The sequence below is a fragment of the Sturnus vulgaris genome, chromosome 9 (genome assembly GCF_052056855.1).
Source record: "Sturnus vulgaris isolate bStuVul1 chromosome 9, bStuVul1.hap1, whole genome shotgun sequence".
In the NCBI taxonomy this organism is placed as follows: Eukaryota; Metazoa; Chordata; class Aves; order Passeriformes; family Sturnidae; genus Sturnus; species Sturnus vulgaris.
The window spans coordinates 18,601,683-18,616,875 of NC_142251.1; the positions used below are offsets into that span (position 1 = coordinate 18,601,683).

General features: G+C 37.0%; 1 protein-coding gene across 2 annotated transcripts in view; it reads right to left on the reverse strand.

Moving 5' to 3' along the window:
* DPYD (dihydropyrimidine dehydrogenase) overlaps positions 1–15,193 on the reverse strand; it is a 337,856-nt gene that overhangs the window by 241,628 nt on the left and 81,035 nt on the right. For both annotated transcript variants that reach the window (XM_014884797.2, XM_088170031.1), the window contains exon 4: positions 2,562–2,649. In XM_014884797.2, coding sequence (XP_014740283.2) covers positions 2,562–2,649 — 88 coding nt within the window. The remainder of the gene's footprint in view (positions 1–2,561; positions 2,650–15,193) is intronic.

Below are 15,193 nucleotides of genomic sequence, written 5' to 3' on the forward strand. Positions count from 1 at the left end.
GCATAACAAAGTGAAAAATTACTTACTGGTTCCATTATAAACTGTAAAAATTATAATTATACGTTCTAGTGTTCAAAAGCACACCACTCTTGTCTTCTATCTGCTCTAAAAGTGTATGGTGCAGGGACCACTACAGCAGCAGAATGAAAGAGAGAAGAGAACACCACAGGAGCAGCCATGGTAGTGGGCTCTGACACAGATTCTGCCAGGCTATGACTTCAGGTAAATTATTTCAACTGTTGGCACCCCCCTCTCAACTTCCACATTGTACCTTTGACAGAAAGCAAGGAGTTTCAAAATGCATTACTGTAAAAACAGCAGTACATACCTATAACTATAAAAAGATTCCATTAATAAAGTAAACCAGAAGAATTTCCTGCTATTTTCTGAATAACAGAATTTTTTATGAAGTACTTTAGAGCAAAGGCATCAGAGTAGTCTCTGATACTTCTCTAATACATAGAAAGGAAAATTCAACCCAGCAAACTGCAGCCATCAAGTCAAGGCTGGGTTCCCTCTATGCACTGTAAGCTTCCTCAAGTTGCTTGGGACATGAATTACAGGAGGCATAGCCATTGACTTGGAGGCTACAAATACAGAATCATAAAATGGTTTGGGCTGGAAAGGGACCTTGAAGATCATCCAGTTCCAAACCCCCTGCCATGAGCATGCAGGACTCTCTAGCCCTGTTTCTCAGCCCATGAATTCAGCTACTTGCTAAGCATATTCCCCTGAGGGTTTTACTGACTTTTAAGTTTGGGAGGTTTGTTCTTTTGGTTTGGTTTTCTGCCTGTTTAAAGTCAGCATTAGAGCTGTTGCAGAGAAATGCTTCCACAATCACACTATGTAAGATTTCTCCTTATAGGGTAAGGAAAGAAAGGCGAGCATAAGACTTTATGTAAACTCACGCTTGAAACTTGAATTACCAGAAGCAGTGCTGATTTAGGCAATTTTCCATCCTAATATCCTGAACAGCAGAAACCAAATATCTGACTTTTCAAAGCTTCCTGTGTGTGAATGTTTCCTGCTGCCTACACAACAACCAGACATGAACATGAGATAAAAGCAGTTACCACAGCTGAATTATACCTTTTATCATAGGTTTCAGAGTGGATACAGAAGATATTGACAAGTAGGGATCGGGTCCAAAAAGACATGCTATGATTACATTTCAGTAATCTAAGATACTTTGGGTTCTCCACAGAAAAAAGAAGTTACATCTATTGAGAGAATAGTAGTAAGCTTCAATTCTTTCCTATAGTAATATTTTCTGATAAAACACCAAGTGATCAGGTCATCTGTTCAGGGCAAAGCCAGTGTCTTACCATGCTTTTGAATATACCTGCTGGCCGCACTCTTCCTGATCCAGGCAGATGAGACAGAGTAGCAGTTTCATTACTGCCTTGTACCTTCTCTGCTCAGTTTGCCTTCTTCACAATGCCTGAAGAGGTAATAACCAGCTATATGCCACAAACTATACTGTGGTTGCAAACAGATGCCTACATTCATGAAAATAAATGTAGCAGTGACAGGATACAGACTATACACAAAAACAGTCTATATGCACATACTGGGCATAATCCCAATTACTGCAAACCACAGCAACACATAGTTGTGTGATAATTGATACACATTTTAATATATCTTCTAATCCTAATGTTTCTTGTTAAGGTACAGAATCTCCTGGTGTCTTCCCCATACCACACAGTTGAGTAAAAGCAATGTGGCTGGTCACTTGCACATGGAAGTGCTGCTGTTGCCACCCACTTCACTCAGCATTACCTGTGCTGGCCCTTTCAACTGCATTAACAGCTTTAAGAGCTTTGGGGCAACCAATATCCAGTCATCTCTAGGCTATCCCAGACAGCCTAATTCTTGTCACATCAACTTTGCAGCAACCTCTATTTATTTCTATTTATGACCATTAAAATTAATTAACCACAATTCAGAGTACTGTTTTATGATTTCATTATGATCATTGTTTAGTAGTCTATTAAGAAAGGTACCTCCAAAGAGGGGGTTATTCCCACAGTATGTTATCACCAGTCCCAGTGAGTGACTACATTTACACTAAACAGAGCCTCTTACTATAAAGGACAAGATAATATTCCTTGCGATTATCATCCTTATACCAAATTTCTCCCTATAGGAAATTCAAATTATAATCACTTCTAAAAAAAAATAGAAAATCACCACCACCCACACCTCGACCTTTGATGAAAGGAGAGGTTTGTAACTGTAAAACCTCAGGTAGCAGAAAGGTTAAATAAACGACTTAATGCTCAGGGGTTTGGATACTATTAGACTTGAAAACCATCAAAACCAAAAACTTTATAGTAAAAGGGACATGAAGAAATAGGCCTGCACTATATGCTATCTGTACAGGCACAGAACAGAAGTAAAAATAAACAAAATTAGCTGACTCAAACTTCAAAATGTCTGTTCTAAACACTTTATTTTGAAGACATTACAAAGATAAGCCTTGAAATGCAATCTCACCCACAAAACTGCAAGTAACTGCTGTTATCTCCTGCCATGTGCAACTGCAAGTCCGACTTTACCTTGTTTGCAATACTTGTGATGAACGACTTGATGTCCAGATTAGTTGGGCAACTCTTCTGGCAGGGGGCATCTGCACACTTTAAGCATCTAAAGGAATAAAAGAAAATGTGTCAAGGAGACATGGAATACAAGTGCTGCCCATAGAATAAGGTTATCAAGTTAGCATGCCAAAATGTAACTCACAAAGCAATAATGCATAACACTTCCATAGAATTTCTATTTAAAAGCTCAAAGCACTACATGATTATTATTGACTGTCATCAACACAGATTAGTTATGTTTTGTTGACTTCACTTTACACAGGAAGGCAGAGGGTACCATTTACAAGCACACAGACACCACCTATTGAAATATTGGGAAACAGTCAAATTACATAGAGGTAACTATTTTCCCTGGAATCCATGACTGCTAAACTTCTGACCAGTTCATTTTTCTATTTGAAAAAAATCTGTGCTATGAACCTAAATTTATTAACGAAGTTCTGGAAGTCTCATAGATTAAATGTTGAATGTTGGACAATCAGACATACAAAAGCAACAGTATTTCCACAAAGGAATGAATTACTTGTTACTGTATGTCCAAAGAATAAGAATAGCTGATGAATTTTCAAGTAACTTTTTGATGAATTTCCTGTGATAAGTCTGTGACTTCTGAAAACAATTCAGTAGTCTTATACATACTTCCAACCAAAATCCCTAAGACCTTCATCCTGCCATTTTAATAACAAAACCTAGCTAAGTAATAAGGTGGCAAAACATTCTAAGTAATAAATACTGATTTTCTGTTTCTGCATAGTAATACATGGGGGTGTAATGATCTGGTTGCTTGCTTGCACCAGTCCCATCTAAAGATTAAGTCCTCAGGACAGTCTACACAACTTGCATTAAGCAAACTCCCAAAAAAAGGTAAAAATCAGCTGAAGGAGTAAAGTGGTCCTCTATTAGGAACAGAGGTATCAGTATACAGCCTTATTTTTATAGATCAATTATTATCATAGGTCAAATGCCTCACTACTTGTCTCAGAATTCATTAGGTTATTCCAGATGCTCTTTTGATACTGCTTTAATAACATTCAGAATTAATGCAAATTGTGAGTTTAACAATACATGGAAAACAAAATAAAATCTGATTTTCACATATTATTTGAGCCCAGATACTTACATAAGTTTCACAAGTCTACCCTAATTAGTGTTATTCAGTTCTAAGTAACAACATTGTGGAACTGGCTGGGACAGAGTATTTTAAAAGAAAAGCTGCAAGAGGCCAGTGGACTAAATACAAAGAAAGGAAGAGCTCATGAAAAGGAAATAAATGACTGGAATACCTGCAGCAAAACACTGTTCTGACTCTGTCAATCACACACATCAGGGGTTTTTTGTTGTTTTTTTTTTTCAGTCAAGGGTGGAATACAAGAGAAGGGAGGCGAGTTAAGTTAAAGATCAATTAGCCCTTCATCGTAATATTCATTATCATCTAGCTGGGATTTTCCCACAGGACCCAGACGACACACTTAAAGTAAACAGGTCTCACAGGCTGCAGAAGATGGCAAACCTGCAAAAGCCAGACCTGGGTTCTACACCACACTGGGTTATGTTCAGCAAGGTGGGATGTCAGAAAAGCATTGGCAGGTTTAGCTGTGGCAGCTGAACATAACACTGCCCAGCACCACCTGTGACAGGTACATGTTTAAAAAGCCTTAACAAGGAAAGGTGGGAAAGAGGGACCTCAAAAGGTTGTGGCCAGAACCTGAGTCAAGAGGATGCTTTCAGCATTCTAAGCAGACAACAATTTCTCTTCTTTGAAAGAAAGCAAAGTTCTAGTACTAGAAGCCAGCAAAAAAAAGAGATGCACTAGACAGAATAACACCAGTATGAGGGCTCAGATGAGCAGTTTGCCTGTGTAGGCAGTAAGGAAATAATAGAACTCAAAAACATGCAATTAAAAAAGACATCAATTCCATTACGGCTTTTTACTCTTCACTTTCCTCAGTGTGGTTTTCTTTAAAATACAACAGTCCTGTATTCAAAATCAGAGGAAGCACACTGAACATAAAATACATTCTGTGGATTATATATAGAACAATCTCATGTCAAAACTGCATGGCACCTGGCAGCAAAAGCTGTGTACCGATTACTCGTTCAGACTAGCAAGCATCTTTACCAAATTATTTCTCTTTTGATTTTTGAGCTGCTTCACAAATAACAGCTGTTGAAAATGTCAGCTACTGGGAGGGGCAGGTAATGCAAACTTGAATGTGAGCTTTGGGGAGGAGGGGAGGGTGCCATGAATATGCCAGTCCAGACTTTCTCTTATAATAATACCATCTTCCAGGCACTCTGCAGACTAAAGTGCACCAGGCTGCCATTAATCCCACTTATCACCATGACAGCTCAGTAATTACACTCCTGCTATAGCTAGGTACTGTAAGGTACTGTAGTCCTAATAAAACATCAAGCACTGTGCTGAATGCATGCTGGTGAGGTGTTTTATTAAACTTGGGGGGTTGATCATCAAGTGACATTAGTGTTGACCTATTTTTCTATCTGACAATAAATTATCCTTTGACCATACCATCATCGATATTACAGAGTGCATTTACTGTACAAAGGAGTAAAGGTATTGCATTCTGGCAAATCAGACAAAAAGAATAAATAAAGTAGTAGAGTCACACACCAGAAAGTTATTACATAAATTGCTGCAAGTGATTGATCCTTTCAAAAATCACAGGCAAAATACAATGCTTAAGGGAATACACCAACAATTACCTTGAGCTTCAGTTCCACATGCATATATCCCAATGGAGAAACATTGAGTATTAAGTATTATACTTCCTTTGTTTTTTTCAACTGTCCTCCCACCCTGAGAAATCCCACCTTTCATTTTACAAGGTTATTTTATTACTATGATTTTGGTTCAAAATACTGCAAACAAATTAGAAATTTAGATTAAATGTTTCTAATTCACCCATTAGCTCCTAGCAAATTAAATGAAGAGGAGGCATGCTCACTACTAAAAAAACCTAAACAAACAATATTTTCAACTACATATGGACCTGTGCTAATCTGAGAAGATATATCTCAGCATTTCTTAGTAAAAATATAAGAAAAATCCTTCCAACTATCAGAAAACACCCTATATAATGAATTTGTCTCCCACTGTTCATGTAACAGCATCTCCTTTGGAAATATATAGGCTGTTTTGAATCTTAAAAGACACCACATTCACTTCACATGCATATTAATTTCCATATAAAAGGCAACACCAGTCTTTGCACTGCAGAAGAGAAAAGGAAGCCATAGCCAAGACTAATTTTCAGTTAATAGTTTTTGTTGTACAGTTGTTGAAATTTTACCCAATATTTTATTTCAAAGTTAAAATACCTGACCAACAGTCCCATTTCCAGGTATAGGGCAGCTCTTAACACACTTCTGCTTCTAAACAAAGAAGGGCAATTTAGCTGTATTGTTACCTAATAATGTAGCAAAAAATCGGCAATAACATCACCTGAAGTGCAATCACATGAATGCTGAAAGGCTGGGGCTGAAACAGATAATTCGGAATAACAAGCCTCGACAAATTGAAGCTGTTAACTCATCAAATCTTCATGTATCACAAAACAGACCAAATAACCTTTATTATGGTTACTGTTGGCAGAGGTTTAGAAACAAATTGAATCCTAATTCGTTTATGGAGGTTTCTGCAGGACATAAACAGTCATTTTGAAAAAAAAGCTTCCAGCTCTACTACTTGTAGAAATTTCTAAAACTTTGTCCACTGCTCAGAGAAATAGCCCAGATGAAGTTCTGTATGTACTTGCTGAGGCTTTGATCAATGAACTTGAAGAGAATGGTAGATTTAATTGCACCCAGTAAATGAGAGATCAGTTTGAACAGGAGACCCAACTTTGACCCAACCAAGGTGCCTCTTGGTTCCAAGTTTCACTATAAACACTGAGCTGGGGACAGTAAGAACTGAAATAAGAAAGCTGCATGTCAGGAAGAAATTAATCTATTATTTCCAAATAAATCTAAATCCCAAGTTGAATGCCCCTTGCCTTTGATGGCAGAAGTGAAGAACATTACATAGATTTTTCTTCTGAGGTTCAATCCTTTAATTATTTATGGCTAATCCTGTAGAACTTAGGCTTTCTTCTCCCCATTTGGTCTTGCTTCTTGCTGTACTGAAAGAGGGCCAAGGACAAACCTGAACAGAGTTTAGACATATATAGGCTCATTTAGGTAAGAGACACCAGATAAGGGATCACAAACAAACAAACACACATCTAAAACTAACATTCACAGAGAAAAATCCCACATCTTTTTGTCTTTGTGTTTATTGCATTTCACAATGGATAGAAGAAGAGAAAAGGGTTATAAAGTAACTAGGAGATGTTTTGCCAGGTTTAAGTACGAAAACACCATAACGTTTGATAATACCAAAGACTAACTATACTTACAGGAATATTCAAAGTCAAGAAACAGAAAAAGGAATTCACATGCAAGGCCAAGAACTCTGTTGTATAAGTTCAGTGTGCCAAAGACAACAAAATCTTAAATTAAAATCAACTATAAAAACAATTTTGGACTACAGAAAAACCAAATCTAATTGCCAAGAAACACCTCTGAACACAAAGGGCACCAGAAACTACAAAACACAGCAATACAGACAAGTAGATGTCCTGGTCCTGGATGTGCCATACTGGGTGAAAGGCAGCAGTCTTTTAGATTGTATTGAGAAACGACATGTAAAATATTCTATTTGTGAGAAATGCCCAGCCTGTTAGCAATGCACAGGAGCCATAAGAAACAAACGATTCAGTATCATGTAGATTGGCAATACTAGCTCCTATCTAAAGAACGAAGGAAAGACTCCCACATCGTTGCTGTTGCCTCTTCAGCCACCTGAAGTCCTGTAAGCCTGCAGATCCATAAAATAATGTCACTACTTCTCTGTCAGTAAGTTCACGTGACCAGAGGAAGCAAATTTTAAATAGAGGCACTCTACAGGATTAGAGACAGACATGGCATTGCTTCTGGCAGTTACAGGACATGTAAGGGAGGTGCTTTTTATCAAAAAGAAATGTTCAGAGTTGAAAGTTAGTCTTCAGACACAAAAACCTCCTACCCTAGTGCAGAACAATGGCACTTACAGACAAGGTTATTTTTGGACACTTAAGAGGTGGTGAATCATATGGACATGGGCTCCAAATCATTCTATTCATCAATGCCTCATCTTTCTCTTTTCTTCTTTGGCTCTCTACACAGCCGCAATTCTTTTCTCATCTACTTCTGAATCCCCTTTGAGTGCAGGAACTCTCCTCTCCTCTTTGCTTCTGCTTGGCTGTCTTCCTGTTTTCTGTAGTCTTTCTTCCCCAGTCATCTGAAACTTTTCCATTTCTCTGTCCTGTAACTTTTTATCATCTTTCATCATAACTTCATTTGAATGGACAAATGTTGATAACATAAAAACAGAGCCACTGTCTGCCATCAGGTATCTATGAAAGTGGCATAGGAAAGTATGCATCAGTCACTTCACAGTCCATCCTCTAAGTTGTTGTTAACAAAGCATGCATATCAGCTAATGCCAAATCAGGAAAACTATTCATCCTTTTGACATATTAGAAATAATTTTTTTTTTATATTGATGGTGAAAGTAATTTCAACCATCCATTACAACAATGTTAATTCTAAGCATGGTCCCCTTTTTCTTGTTTCATAGTAAGCATTATGAAATTGCTGTGTTTTCAACAAAGTTAATCAGCATTCAAAATTCGTTAAATTTTCCCAGAAAAAACTGTTTAGTTAAAGCTTTTATTGTTGCCAACAAAATATTTTTATTTACATCTTACAGTTTTTAGAGTCACAAAATCCAAATACTTAAAAGTCAATCTACAACTTCTCTGTTAACACTGATTAAATTTCATACTACATATTAATTTTCTCAACATCATAGAAACACAATAGTTTCCTGCTTGTGATAATAAATTTGATAGTACCCACACTATTCCAGTAGGGCAAAAGACACACAAGAAACGCACGTGTTGATAAAACACTGATAGTACCTGTTTAGACCTCACACTGTGCTCTTCAAGTCCTTGAAAGCAGCACTTTACCTGCCAAAGCAGCCACTTGTGGCCCAGCCACACCTCGCCTTATGGAGCTTTTTAAACGGGTACATTTCTGTTCACCACAACAGTGATCCCTTTCACATAAGAGACAGCTGTTACACAATGTTCAATATCCTTTTAATCCTCTATAGACTGTAGACAGAAAGGTTGACAGAACTGACAGTTTTTATTATGGCTTGTCCTATACACAATAATCTTCTTTCACCTGGACTATTCTCCTAGAAGTGTTACAGACTTTTTGACTTATACCAAGTATCCTTTCTAGGGTTTTTAGGAGATAAGAAATTAGTTTTATGTGGCATGATTCTTGTCCTGTGTAAACTACCCTTCCAAAATATGAAATGCCTGTTGTCTATCTTAATGTCAACAAAACTCCTCTCGGTTCACATCAGGCAAAGCACACTTTATAAGTTTATTCAAAAATGTTTTTTCTCCCAGAATGCCTTCATCATCGATGCATATCTTACAAATGCCACTCTGTTCAATATATCATTATTACCACAAGCACAAATCTATCATTTATTTGCACTGAAAACACTGATTAAATTTAAGAATAACATATAAACAACCTATGGTACAATATAACCTAACTAAAATGCATTCTGGAAAATTTAAGAAAACGTTCTCAATTAAAAACTACAAGCCCAGAAGAAATAGATTTCCTCACTACGGCACCACAATCTGTCTTGTAATTTAGGCACGCCAGCAATTCTACTACAATTAACAGAAGAGTGATTTAAACAAAGAACTTTTGTGGAGAATTAGTCATGGGAAAGGCAGTAATAGCATAATAAGCTAAAGCTTCCCTTTTAGGATCTGAGCACCAAAAAATTCCCCAGCTCTCACTTTTCCATTACCCTGCCATTATCCACAGATCTGACTGAATGCTGATCTAGAACCCTGCCACTCACAAGTCAGGCTGCAGTGCTCTCTGCACACAATGCATTCCCACTATTTCCCAACTCATGATGCTAATATTAGCAAGGGGTAGGAATGTGGGAGAAAGGGAGAAAAGAGGGCAAAAGTCCAGGAGGGTTTTAGCTTTGCTGTTGGTGTCACCTGAAGGTTTGACCCTACACTGGGCATAATCTGGATGCAGGCAAAAGCACAAATTAAATCATTGTATTTTGGACTAGAAATAAAAACTTCTAAGGTTCCAGTTGCTCTTGTTTTTACATTTGCAGAAACAAAAAAGAATTCTCAGTTTTGGCTGTTACTAATGTTTAGAACTCCAGAGAATACGAAGAGGTCAGTCACCTTCCCACTGCAAACCTGATAAAGATGCTTCTTCCAACGGAGGAGATAAGTCATTGACCCCAGCTGACCACCTTTTTCCAAGTTTTAAAACTTGGAAAGCAAGGCAGAGTTTCCTTAGTAAATAAAGCTCAGTCCTTCCAGACAGTGAACACTCCAATTCGTTATCAGAATGCTTAACTGCTCTATTTTAATATGTGTAGTCCCCAGTGGGACCCAGTCAGACCATTCCATTGCTTATAATGAAAAGGCTTCAGACATTTCTTAAGCCAGTTTCATGCAAGTCTTACAGAAGTGAGTTCCCAGCACTCCAGTGACCTCCCTCTTCCTCACCTTTAAATTGCTGCAGCTACAGATTTGAGAACCACATGACACTACTGTCTTTTCCCTCTTTTGGAAACTGCGAGAATTCAGCAGAGGATTCTAAGATTTAATATTTTGTCTAGAAATGTGTACAAGGACTGTCTTTCATCTTCTTTTTCAAATGAAGAGGTTTGTCTAAAATACCTTGATAATTGATACTGTAACTTGTTAATATGCTCAGTCCTCAAGACCCAGAAAAAAGGAAATCTGCCTGCTATTTCGGTTCTGATTTTCTACGCTGCAAACAACTGATACATTTTTAGTCATAAGAAAATAACGTTACCCTGCTTATAATATATAAGTATCTTTTTAAAAAGGTGACATTCTCTTACGTGCTTTGATGTTTAAGATAATTATTTGGCTTTGCTTTTCTGCCTTAAATTTACTCAAAAAGTAAAGATTCAAAACCAGCATCCCCTCAGCAAATGAAAAGAGCTTTATGACACAATTACAGAAATCACAGAGGGAAACTAGAGAGGTGAGCACAGAGTAAAGACAAACCCTGAACAAATTACACTAAGAATCAATGTTGCATTCTTTTATCTTGAGTTTAAAGATAAAAGTAGCATTTTAATAGTAGATAGTAGAAAATTCAGTCTTAATGGTTTGCAAGAGGGAAATACACTAACTCATTATGACTAAATGACTGGTCTTATACGTTCTATATCCAGATTTTGCTATAATCATCTTCACTGGGAAAAATTTTATAACATTCATACATTCACAGTATGATAATATGAATAAATGACATGGCTGAAAGTAACTTCCCATTATGTGAAACCAATATATCATTTAAATTTTTTTTAGCTGGGGTCTCCCCCAGCTAAAAAAAATCCCAAACCAAAATCAAAACAGAGCAACAAAAAAAACCCCCACCAAATAAACAAAACAAATATGGACAGAGCCTTTCTGTAGATCACCAAATAAATTTAACACCTGCCCCCTTGGTGGCAAGGAAGCACCCCAATGTATACTTGGACCTTTTCACAGTTTCATTCTCCCACGGTGGAAATCTCCTCCATGCAAACTAGTTAATTGGAGAGAGCTGTTCAAGCTTTACAGTTTCACCAGGCTACATGGACCTGTAGAAGGCTAGACTACATCACCCAACAGGTTTACATTATCTGTGCAATTTCTCCTAGTATGCTGAATAATGGCCTTTTAAAATGGCAAATTTATGTCTGCTTATCTATCTACACTTGAGGTTTCCCACAGAGATAAGCAGACTCTAAAAATGTAAGAGTTCACATCTATGTCAAGTTATTTAGGACTACAGGAGTGACATGAGTATTCATTTTCCTTATAAATTAAATCCTTATTTTAAGCACCTTACCAGGCACCCCAAAATTAGGATAAATAAAAAAGACTGGTTGAAATAACAGGACCCAAAAGATCTAAAATATGATTATACACAAGGATTTTCCAAGTATAACCACATGAAGATCTTTTAAAAACTGTTTGATTTCTGAGCAAAATATATTGGCAAAAAAAACTCCATCTACTCGCTAAACATAGAAAAGACTCTGGACTTTCAATGTTGAGAAGGCTTTGGGAGGGCAACTAGAGAATAATCAGTGTTTGCAAAATTAGGACAAATATTTGTTACTAAAAAGAAGGCAGAAAAATCTTGCATTTTAGGTTTCACCTTTACCAGCTAAGCAGGGAGAATTTTCACATTTTTTAAAGATGATTATATAAAAGAAAGTATTTGTCACATTTCCTCCCATACTAGAGTTAATGGCATAAGAATGAATACATTTGCTGTGATGGCTCAGCAGTTAAGTGCTGTCTGGAAAATATTAAAAGAAATGGTTGGGTTTTTTTCCAGAGAAACACAGCTTTAAGAAATTTTAGGATGCATAAAAAATCATTAATCTGTTGGTTCACGATAGTTTGATAGATCACTTGTTCTTGAATTTGTGGCATCGTTCTTCTTTGTACATGCTCAGATTGTTAGACCTACATCAAATACAGCAATCCCAGGACTGTAAATGTAGTGTGGCTGAAAAAGCACACTTTTTCCCATTTCCCAAAGGCACTGCATTTTCAAAAACCTGCTGGAAGGATTTAAATATTCTCTTTTGGTAGATAATTTTGCTTGCTACAAATGAGCAGATGTCTGCCTTTTGGCAATTCTTTTTTATGCAGTTATTTGAAAACAATTACAGAAAAATATTAAAATTTATAGATAAAAAAATACTCCACAAAGATCTGCATTTCTCAGACTATCACACAGACATTTCAGAAAGCCTAAGAATCAGTACAAAACGCTTCTTCTCTTTCACCCTGCATTAGTACCTCCTCTACACAAAATCACACAGAGTATGCATTAGCAACTCCCCAACTGTTCGTGCATCCCAGACTTAGATGCTCTGATTTTAGCACTGCACTTTCTAGCCCAGAAGCATTAGGGTTTAATCAATGCATCTGATAACTTCCAGAGTTTCATACCTCAGGATTTGCAGGATACTATGATGCAGCTTATGATACCAATATAATCACAGGTACAACTCACTTACCAGTGTCTCTCGTCCTTAACAGTGAGGGCTGCCAATTGTTTTCTTTACTCCAGTTGAATGCCCAAGTTGCTGGCTGCAAACTCAGACAGCTTTTATTAAATTTCTCAGCAGTAAGAATCCTGAAGCTCTGTAGCCATGCTCACAAATTAAGCCAACAAGAAAACCTCCCTGACAGGTACTACTGTCAGTATGCTCCATTCCTGCATCCCTGGCTGCAGGATGTCAGGAGGCAAGCCTACCTATTGTTCCCCCTGTCCTTGGCCAGGATCTGACCACTGCAGAACATATTCCAATTTGGGGTCACTGCAGACCAGTAAGAGTTTTGATTGTGAATGATGCTGCTGCTTTATCAGATTCCTTTCTATCGGGACTTGCCCGGTTAGCAATTTTAAAAGCAGTTAGCTCATTTTCACGAAGATATCTTGATATTGGCTTCCGAATTTTAAGCAGAAGGAAAGATACTTTGTGTTTAGAATCCCACTCCAACCCCATTTCAAGTATATTCAGAGGCTGTATTTTCTATGATGGTGTAACACATTGTTGTGTCAAGAAAGGCTCCCAAAGATACTAGAACTAATTAGGCTTCATCTTCCGCCTCTGACTGAAGTTAGTTCAACAACGAATACCAATGTAAATTCAAACCAACACTTGGGTGCTCCTTGTGCTGTCAATATGTGTTCAAGCACGTAACGTGAAGCAATGGAACAGAGGATAAAAAATGCAACTAAAGGGTGCTTAGTAACTTCTAACTTAGTCAATGCAATTTGGTTTTCTTTTGCAAGCCTAGAATAGCACAAAGATAGAATTAGCCACTCTCTAATTCCCGTTTCACTAAGGATGCAAAATGTACTACTAGTTACCTTTTGACTGGAAACAATTTCTTGGAAATAGCCTCCACTTATTGTTTCGTACACTGAAGCAATTTTTTGCATAACCAGATGGGATATTTTTCCAATCATCCGAAATCTGTCCTTTTGAAAATGAAGACAGGAGTAAAGAACAGTAAAAGCTCTAACTTTTCTTCATCCCTTCACTTCCTTATCCATGACCAGCCTCTTCAACCCCTTCAAAGAGCAAGAGCTTTTCAGAGAGACAGGAGTTTAACAGTTATCATTCAAAAAGAAAAATAAAATTAAAAAAAAAAAATCCCAAAATGCAAAAAACAATTCAAATCAGAGTAATTAAGAGCAGAGTTCCTGACAGTATTTTGGAAGATCTCTCTACAAATCCATTTTGGTGCTTTACACATGCTAAAATCCAGCAACCTGTTATACTCTTTTGCTTACAAAGCACGACCATGCAAAACTTTATCCTCAATTCAAAACAAAACCAATAGAAATATGCACAATACATTACGTACAGCAATATAACCCTCTGAGTTTTCAGCAAAGAGGAGGGAGTGACACTGCTCTGGAAAAATGCTCTACTGATAGCTCAGCATGATCTTTCCTAAAATATACTTGAATATGTTTACTAGCACTGTGCAAGATGATGTACTAGCACAAACAGTTAACACTGAACCACAAATGTCAAAACAGACGAAGAACATTATGTGATAAATTATTCTTTTTTTTATTGTGTTTGTTCACTTCCTAATTTGCACAATTCAGTAATGCATAAAAGAGTCTCCCTATTATTAGTGCAAATTAGTAATTTTCTAGCACATAGTTAAAAATACACATCGAATTTACACTATACATTGCAGGTTTGTTGCCTTTGAGAAGATGAAAAAATATTACATGGTCGAATGAAAATCTTGGGTGATTATTTTTAACCTGAAAATAGCTCTACACAACCTCCTGACATATTTCTCAACATCAGCCTGGTGGGAGTATATCACTCACCAGCGTTTTTCTGCTTAGCATGAAAATATAAAGCTATTTTTTTCTGAATAGCTCCTGATAGCACTACTATTCACATATTTTAAACGGAAGTCATTTCTTCACTGGATGAATCCTATTACTGCCACACCAGTAACATTATACTGGTCCTAATCCTTCTCTAACACACACTTTTCCCATAATATAAGCCTAAGTCACTGTGTAGAGATAAATCTCAAATAGACGCAGGTTACATGAAAAAATTTAAACATCATCTTTTAGATTCAGCCAAAAAGTCATTCAGCTATAGTTCACAATTTTGGTTTGAATGCACCATCATTTCGGAGGAAGAAAGGTTCTTCTTAACACATCCACCTCATTACTACAGTGTGTGTACTATTTACACAATACACACACACAAATAATATTATGAATGTTTTAACTAAGTTTTATGTTCCAAAAACCAGACTTACTTACAGATGTTGTGATTTAGTGCTACTTTTCTATTAAGACAAAAAATTAACAAGTTCCATCATTTTTAGTATTCT